Source organism: Girardinichthys multiradiatus, chromosome 7 (assembly GCF_021462225.1).
Source record: "Girardinichthys multiradiatus isolate DD_20200921_A chromosome 7, DD_fGirMul_XY1, whole genome shotgun sequence".
Classification (NCBI taxonomy): Eukaryota; Metazoa; Chordata; class Actinopteri; order Cyprinodontiformes; family Goodeidae; genus Girardinichthys; species Girardinichthys multiradiatus.
In genome coordinates, this window is record NC_061800.1 from 46535541 (window position 1) to 46545210 (window position 9670).

At 40.0% G+C, this 9670-nt stretch overlaps 1 protein-coding gene across 1 annotated transcript; it reads left to right on the forward strand.

Moving 5' to 3' along the window:
* Window positions 1–8092: 8092 nt before the first annotated feature.
* On the forward strand, window positions 8093–8869 carry lrrc3 (leucine rich repeat containing 3). The gene has a single exon (XM_047369722.1). It carries the CDS (start codon window positions 8093–8095, stop codon window positions 8867–8869), a length of 777 nt encoding a protein of 258 aa, XP_047225678.1.
* Window positions 8870–9670: the final 801 nt, after the last annotated feature.

The following is a 9670-nucleotide window of genomic DNA, read 5'->3' on the forward strand; positions in this document are numbered from 1 at the left end:
AGAAGGTATACCAATTATTGCCTAAGATAGTTCCAAGATGCATTTAACCTCATTTCCAGATTCCAAAAGATAATCCCTGGTTCTCAAACATAAATAACATTGAATGGTTATGTTACATCTATTGGTCATGGTTTTTAACCATCTTTGATTCACTTGTTCATATTGTATATAGTTCACTGGTCTTCCTGCCGAGGCAGCTTGGCGTCACTGAATCCACCATGAATGCTACCGTGTGTCAAAAATGAAATCTAAAGCAGTACTGGACTCTGCAACAATGACCAAACAACTAACAAATCCACCAAGGACTGGCTGAGAATCAGGAAATGGAAAGACATGGCCTAGTCAAAGCCCAGATCTTGAACTAATCAAGAGGATGTGTGGTTAATTGAAATGTGTGTGTGAGTAAAACAAGGTTAATATTTAGTATTTAGTATAGATAAAAAGAGGTTGAACATCAACAGGACATTTATTTTGAAGGAACTTAATATGTAATGGGGTCTTCAATATCTTCATTGTTTATGGGCAGATTTTTCTCTGAATGCTTCATAATACATAATTTAAATGTGAATCAATCCAGAGAGATACTATTTGCTCTGCAGACTTACTTTTATTTATTTATTTTATCTATTTACGCACGTAAATCTTATTGAAACTCAATGTGTTATTTTTTGGAATTAGCTTTTTTTACATAGACAAAACAATGTTAGAACAGGCAATAATGACTACAAATCAAATTAACTGAAAAATACAACTGAAAATAAAATTAAGGACAGTAGCAATAAAACAAGAACAGAAACAGCTTTTTTGTGATGTGTTCTCCATTGTCCTTAAACTATATTTGAAACCTGTAATATCTGACTTAAAGGAGATGAAAAAGACAGCCAATTAGAGAAGACTCTTTACGATCTTACTCAGAACCAAACAGTGGTGGGACTTCTGAAACACTAGCAGGTTAGCTCAGGATTGACGAAAACAGGCCATGGAGGGTTAGTGATATAATCTTTAAATCTGGTGAGGAGAAATTCACTAACCTCCTGAAGTCGAGGGAGCTCTCTGTTGTACTTTGTTCCAAATAGATGGAGCACTGTAAACCTCAAGAAACACAAACTGTGATAAGCCTGTAAGATTCATGGTGACGCAGTTAGTAATGCTGTTGCCTTGCAGCAAGAAGGTCCTGGGTCCAAATCCCTGTCTGAGGTCATTCTGCATGGAGTGCGTGTTCTCCCTGTACATGTGTGGGGTTTTCTCCTGGTAGTCCACCTTCCTCCCTCAGTCCAAAAGCATGATTGTTAAGTGTGCATGGTTTGTCCTGTGCATTTTGTGTTGCCCTGCAATGGCCTGGTGACCTGTCCAGGTCTTGCCTCTCGTCCAATCACTGATGGAAATAGGCGCCAGCAGTGACAGCATGACAGCCTACAGACAAGCAGCTATAGATAATGGATGGATGGTTGTAAGCTGATTTGTGATTTACTGTATATATGAAAAACATATCAATGCAACAACCTGCGTGTGGAAAGTGAAGGTCCGTTCACCAAGGCGCATAAAGTTCAATGTGAGTAAGATATTCATATGTGAGGAATCTCAGTGCTCCACGATAAACAGCGTAAATAATGGAGCAGTTCTGGTTTATAGTGTAATTTGAGAATTGAACAGACCCGCAACTAATGGTTTACACACACTGTGTATGAAAATAGCTTAATGGATTTGCCCTCATTAAGTTTTGGAAAGATGTTTCAGGAGATGCTATTAATGTTTGAGCTGCAAAAAGGTGCAAAAGTTTTAAGTCATCTGTCATTTCGTCATAATTTCCTTCCAAATAGCCATTTTTTAAACTTATTTTGTCCTTCACCTTTCCTGTCATGGTCAGGCAGAAGAACTTATCAGAACAAAAGAGGAAAGCATCCCAGGAAATAAAAAATGAAAAACGTCCACAAAGCCTGGAAAACCATAGCTCAAGACCACTTTATAAGATCACAGGAAGGTCTGGCTGAAGAAAAACATGAAGAAAGAAAAGATCGGGTTTAAGACTTTTGCCCACTTCTGTAAAGACGATCTAACAATCTACAAGCTCAACAGAAATAATCTGAAAAATCACATCTCCAGCTGTTGGAGTAAAGCTTAAACTGTTTATCCCTGGGCTTTCTTCCTTTCTTTTAAATCTGCCTAAGATGCCACACAGCATGAATATAAATATGTAATTATGGTCAATAACCCAACAGGTTTTAGCCTTGTTAGTTTTGTCTTACTAGTTTAAAAATGCAAGCCTAAAGTCTGGCTGTGAATCCAGTCTCCTCGAGACAAGAATGAAGACTTTCTGTCTTTAAACTTTCCGTACGACGGGCAATTTTCCGCTGCTTAGACTTCACATGGATGTGTAGGAAGCTTCGTTATTACACGCCGGGAAATTCATTCTGCTCACTACATGACAAACAACACTTTTTTTCCCTGACTGTGTGGAGGTGATAAATTAAAAAATTCACTCTTTCTTATCTGAACACTTGCATTCTTATTCAACCCGACACGAGCGGCACTAGAAGATGCAAAGTGTGAGAGGGTGATATCATCTTCGATTAGATCAGAGGGAGGTGATACGGCCTGCTTCTCTTCGTTGGTGGACGGTTCATCCACAAACATAAATCTAGTCTACACCTTGATTTACATCCAAAGAGAAGAGGTTGTCAACAATCCTACATAATGACTTCAGAACATCTGGCCTATTTATGTGGTCAGGTACTCAGGGTAATTTATTTTCATGTGTGGAACAGAATTGTTTTTATTTAATGCTTTTTTATATTCCTGTGCCTTGCATAATTGTGGCAAACAGAACAGTCTGGTGCTCAGTAAATCTGGTTGTGCTTTTGTTCTCGTTGCATCTGGGCTAAATGTGTTCTTCTCCACTTGAGGGGGCAGTGTAGCAAGTTAAGACTAAGTCATTTTGAAAAAAAAAGGTTATGCGGAATATCAGAAATACATATCTGAACATAATTTCTATTTCAATGTCCAGCATTTACCAATATTTAGCACTTGTTAAGTTTTGTTTTTGGTCTTTGTACCTCTTAAAGTAGAAAAAAAAGTTTATTAGAACTCTGTTCATGTTGCTTATGTAGATTTAACACAGAAAAGACCCAAAACGAGCATCTCCACAGAGAGAGATGCTTGTTTTGTACATTAATAATTCATTAAAAAGAACACAGAGCTGTGTAAAACCATTCGTCCCCTAAATATTTGGTTTTGGTTTTCTCATCAAACTTAAATGTTTCAGAACAACATAACTTGAGTGAAAACATTGGCAGCAAAAGATGCCATCAAGTATTTGTGATACTTGCTAAGGAGTCTTTGGAGTTTTTCAGGCCCACTCTGCTTCCCGGCATGAATGTTTCCCTGCATGAATGTCCTGTTTAAGGTCAAACCACAGCATCTAAATCAGATTTAAATCCAGACGATGCCATTTAAAAACTTCATATAATTTTATATTCGGAGGTTTACTTGATGTTGTTGCATACATGTCCAGCTGCATAACAAATTCACTACACTGATGGCCGGACATTCTTCATCAGGATTTTTTGGTAGAGAGTACAATTCATGGCTCCATCAATGCAGGTCTTCCAGCTCCTCCAGCAGCAAAGCAGCCCCAGACCATCACACCACCACCACCATGTTTCACTGTGGGACTTTCCCCAGAAGTCTTGGGGATTATCAAGATAGTACGAGTTCATCAAGATTTACTTGACTTTTGAACATGCTTATTTTAAGGCATTCATGCCTATGTGAGACCCATATCATCATGTTTATTAAAATCTACTGCAAACAACATTTAATATCAGTACTCAGAGACAGACAGCAGGGCAAAACCTGAGCTCATCCAGGACATAGACAGATCCATTGGACAGTAAAACTAGGTCATATTAGATGGCAGGAAAAATATACATCTGGTATATTCCCCCTGTCAGTATTTTTATTAATAATAATAATAATAATAATAATAGTAATAATAATAATAGCACTCAGTAATCCATTTTCTGGTTGAAAAACATGAGTTAGATCTTGGAACTAGGTGTGCTAATAGTCCTCCCTGATCTTTCTCAGATGCTCACAGCAGCTCCCACTGAATTTTGATAATTCTCCATGAATCCTGTGATAGCAACCAGCAGCCAGCAGCTCCCACAAATCTGAAATATGTTGTGTAATTGCCTACATACAGTTGGGAGACTTCAGCTGCTTAGAACAATACATCATATCACCAGAGTCTCAAACTGAGGCTGGCCTGGAACAATGAAAAGCTTACACTGCTCCGTAGCTGAAACGACACCTGGAACGCCGGGAACAGCTGATCTACATTGGAATTGCATCTTGGGATTGCAAATAGAAGTACTCATTTTGCTCTTTTTTATCTTGTGAGAAGGCCATCTGAAAGATTGTCACAGCAGCCTGTTTTTTTTTTTTTTTAAACTTGTTCTAAATACTGTACAAAATGTATCTAACTATTGATTAATCAGTTCAAAGAAAAAAGGCCCTGTGCACAGCAATATTACAGATCTCATTATGTTCTGCTGCGTTTGCTTCGGTTACCTACCTGCAAAAACAAAAAGGGCCGTTTCTAAAATGAACTCTACCACAATACAAATATTTACATCATTTTCACCAGTCTTATTTTCGTGAAACACATGTACGTGTGTTTATATAGGCAATAATTATATTTAAATAACCTTTCGGACAGACCCTGAACTAAGGAGGAGCTTTCTGTTGGAAAGATGCCAAACACTTCTTATTGGTTAAATATTACCAGCATTTTGTTTCAGTCGCTTGCAGTTTATCCTCCCCTGCAGCTCATATTTCCAAACTTTAAATGATACGACATGAGTTCTGCATTTATGTTTGCAAAGAGGGTATTTTAAACCAGCCATGTACGCTGAAGAAACTCGATGTTTGACAGAGTTTGCATTCAAATATGTGAATAAATTCCACCCTTTTTAGATAAAATAATTAATTAAAAGAGGGGCTGACTTAAACTTTCAATGGAGAAGGAGAGGGTAACGCTCTCATAAAAGCCTTTTTAAGAAATTTTTGATTGTTAGAGTTAGAATATTTGACAGCATTTTTGTATTAAAATACAGATTCAATCGATTTATAGTCTGAGTGAAGCCGACAAGTTGCTGCTGCATGTCTGTATGTTGTTAATAGGCCAGAGCAGCGAAAGCTTTGCGAAGGCCTGTTGTAATCACAGGATTTATTATTATTATTCTCTGGAATGAACTGGCTTTTTGGAGGCCTAAACATACAAAAACTCAAAATTCTACACAAAATTGTCCACCAAGTGAAATAAAATGAAGTAAAACAAAAAGGGGTCCCTAAACTGAGTTAGGCCAGCCAGTATAAGATAAACATTTGAAATTTTGTAGAATCCTCCAAAACAAGAAAAGAAAGTCTCTTGGAGGTATGTCGAATAAACAGCAGGACCTGGAGGCTAACCCACCTAGCCGCAGTCAGATCAGGAGATGTTCACCCACATTCAGACTCCAAATGAACCTCACTGGGTTAACTGGCCATGACTTACAGATGGTGAAATGTTCTTTGACATAAATCAATGCACTTCAGGTTATTTTAGTTGTAATGTGTTTGGAAGGACATTTAAAAAAAAACTGTTTAAACTCACTGGAAAATCAAAGTTAAACATCTAGAAGACAGAAGACATTTTGTACTCCTACAGACCATTGATATGTCTGTAAATTAACTTAGCTCAGTGTTAATGAGGCTTCAACACAGGCAAGAGCTAAAATTTACATTTATTTTTATTTCAAAAGAGATCCTGATCAAATGTAATAGGTTCTAACCCTGTGGGTGGGTTTCCCTGCCATGTTAATGCATGACAAGTTAGCAATATGAGGGTTTGGCATCATGCAAACTCACAATCTGACCCCATCACATTCTGTGAGGTGTTTGTATTGCTGTCTACAGTGTTCATGCCACCACTTCTGCCCTCTGGTGGTTTTCCTAGATGTGTCAGCCCCATGCAAATCACGTTCGTCTCCATCACTGGTTTGCATATTGAGCAAATTACTCCAAACTGTTCTTAACTGTGATTGTATTCTAGAGTGGTAAAATTAGTGTTCAGGTAAAGGTATTTTAAAGGAAAGTAGTTATTAATATGAACCGGTGCAGAACTGAAAGCTGATATCTTGATCCACTCCTTTGTGAACAGCTTGTATCCTTCAGACAGGCAGAATAATCAATAACTCCCTGCAACCACAGAGCCAACCTTAATCTTTTCCCATGGTAATTTCAAAATGTAACAGTCACTTTTAAACGTTAGCACCACAGGACTTGTGAGGATAACTGTGCCTCGGCACAAGCAATCCCTACCCTTCAGGTTCTCTTTTTATGGGGATAATTGAAGGAGGAGGAGAAGGAGGAGGAGGAGGAGGAGACAGAGAGGGGAGGTGCAGGCAGGAGGAGGACAACAGCCCAGGCTCTGATCAGTTCGGGGAGAGGAGCATGAGATGAAGCCCCTTGTGCACCTGCTCCATCAGCACCTTGATCTTCAACAAGTGAGAGCATGAGAATGGAACGGAGCGTGGAAGCATCATTTCTGCAGGAGGAACCGACAGTCGGAGGAACTATTCCCTCTGCAGGTTATGTGAACGGAGCCAAGTGGATCTCCTCTCAAACAAACAATGAAACTTTTCTAGTTTTGTTTGTTTTTCCTGGAGACGTCCTGAATCCTTCCACCTGAGCTGGAGTACCATCTGAGCTCCAAATATGTCTGTTGAACATGGAGAAGAAACTGTAACATATTTTGGTGAGTCAGTTTGGACTATTTTCCTCATTTAGAAATGTTTGTGTGATTGAAATTTATAAAAACTCATTATACTGCCTAATCAATACTTAATTTTGACATTTTAAAATTATTAATACATTTTAAAACTGGAGTAACCATTGGTATTACGTTTTGCGTTTAAAGATGCTTCCAGGCAGCATGCATCTGCACCAAACTAAGAAAATGTGCTAAGCAGTATCAAGCTTAGTGTTCAAAGCTTAAAGTTGGTTATTTTAGGACAGATTAATGTTTAGCCGCACCTATCTGTTAGTTACATCCTGTCTTCACCTCCTGCTGAGCTTCAGAATAACAGGATGCCCCCCATACCCTTTTTTAAAAGCCTTAATGCAAATCCTTTATGTGTCCTGGAGCTTAGCAGATCCTCAAATTGGGAGGAAACAGGAGAGAAAGACTAGAAGAGAAGCAGCGGATGACCAGGGGTTTGTTGTGAGATCTGTTCAGCCCAGCAGAGGGTGTGCAGTCCTGATGATGCTCCTGCAGGACATATGGAGTAAATTTAGAGTCCCTGGCTATTCCTATCCCAGGGATATGAATGGGAGGCAGTGGTCCTTAAAAGCAGGGAGCTCTAGAGGGAAGAGAAAAGGTTTGTTTTTTAAAGCTTGTCCCTTTCTGTCCAGCTGTGAAATCATGTAATTTAGATTGATGTGAGGAACGCTGGAAGATTAGGAACGACATCAGGTTCCGCCTAATTGAACGAGAAAACGCAGGGGATGACCTGTATGCAAGTCCGCCAGCTGCTTTATGAGATTTGGACAAATGGATTTCTTCTCCATAATCATGTTGTATATTCAGTAAACACTGTGGGAATGCCATCAACTGCGCAGGTTTTCCTTTTTAAGGACAATGATACAGCAGGTGTGACAGTCTGGATTTAAAAAATATCTCAGATACACTAACACTGTTGTTTTTTTCAGAACACAACATGATGTTTGGAGTCCAGCATCACTTTCTCTGCTTCTTGAGCCTTTCCGTGTCCTCATGTTAATCCGGAGATTACAGTTTCTGCTGTAATGTGTTCAGTGAGCAGCCTGATTTTTGGATGAGCTCCTTTCAGCCATGTTTCAAAAGACTGTTTAGAACTCTTCCAAATCAAATTTAATGGATTGTCTCCAGATAAACATCCACATTTCTGTAAACGAAATGCTAATTTTGGCATTTTAAAGTTTAATGAAGGAAAAAACTGAACTATGAATTATTTTGCCTGACAGGACTTTGTGGAAGACCCTGCTAATTATGCAGAACTTTGCAAGGCCTCAAATGCCCCGGGTATCCCTCATGTTCAATGGCTTTGCCCTGTTGTGGGGCTTTCTCTCTGGGATACTTTTAAAGAATGCATCCGTGATGGCTTGTCCCTCAAGTTGTCATTGCATAGTGAAGAATGGCTTGATGGTGGTCCAATGTATGTCTCGCAACTTGGAAAAGATCCCACCAGATCTTCCCAGAGATACAGTTGTTCTACTTTTGGCAGCCAATCACATCACGCACATTCCCAACCACGCCTTCAGGGAGCTGCACTACCTTCAGGAGTTGGATTTGTCTGACAATGACATTGAGGCGGTGGACATGGGAGCGTTTCAGGGTATTTCCGACAGCCTCCTCGTGCTGGATTTATCAAACAATCACATCCAAAGCGTCCCAAAAGAGGCGTTTGCCCGTCTCCGAGCAAAGATTAGCCTCTCAAACAACCCGTGGCACTGCGAGTGCACGCTGCAGGAGGTCCTGAGGGAGCTGCGCCTGGACCCTGAAACGGTGAACGAAGTGATCTGCCACACAGCGGTGCAGGAGGAGTACGCTGGGAAACCGGTCATCCAGGTGCTGGACTCAGGGATCAACTTCTGCAACTTTCACCACAAAACCACCGATGTAGCCATGTTTGTCACAATGTTCGGATGGTTCACCATGGTGATTGCTTACGTCATCTACTATGTGAGACACAATCAGGAGGATGCCAGGAGGCACCTGGAGTACCTCAAGTCACTGCCCAGCAACTCTCAGATCAGCAAGGACTTTGACACAATCAGTACGGTTCTTTAACAGGAGATGTGTAGAATGGTCTCTGAGATTGTGATGTGTTCTGACTGCAGGGAGCTCTAGTGCTGCCTTTACTTGGTCCACCTCATTTCCACTGCATTCACCACGATAAAACAGAGTTCTGGGGGAGAAACCCAGGAAAACAGCTCTTTTAAGGAGAATGTTCTCTTGAGCTCAGCCTGAACCTTCATGGTGAAACTGTGTGGTGGGTGGCTACTAAAGCAGTTCTGATTGGTTGAGAGTATTCCCACCCCCCATACAGCTCATAATTTATGTTAAAGTTAGATTACAACAGGATGACTGGGAACTGTTTGCAAACACAATATTCAGATTCAGAACCTCAAATACATTCACTTGGGTTACATTCTGTAACAATGATGAATTCCTCTAAACTCATTAGAAATGTACATCTGATGTAAGACAGAGTGAAAGCTCTGTTGGCAAAAAAAAGACGTGTTTTAGGTACACAAACGTTTGGCGTAACAACGACTTGCAGTGTTTAAGCTCTGAGCCACACATAAAATCAGACACTTTGACTCTTGGTGGGGGTGAAGCTGGAATCAATCTCACAACAACTGAGCTGACTGCTTTTCCCCAATGAGCAACAGTGTGCAGGCGTTTTAAAAGACCAGTTAAAATTCTGACATCATTTATGCAGATCAGACATCTCAAGATCAAGGCCCCGGGGCCCCATTCGGCCTGTGATTGCATCCGCCCTGCGAGATATTCTGATCATTATTTTACTTTAATAAATGAACATTTATCTTGTTTGACCCACTATGTAATATTATCATCTGTTTCTGG

Bases quoted from the DNA above. Each gene is read 5' to 3' on its own strand.
- lrrc3 (XM_047369722.1), top strand. From the start codon at position 8,093: ATGCCCCGGGTATCCCTCATGTTCAATGGCTTTGCCCTGTTGTGGGGC.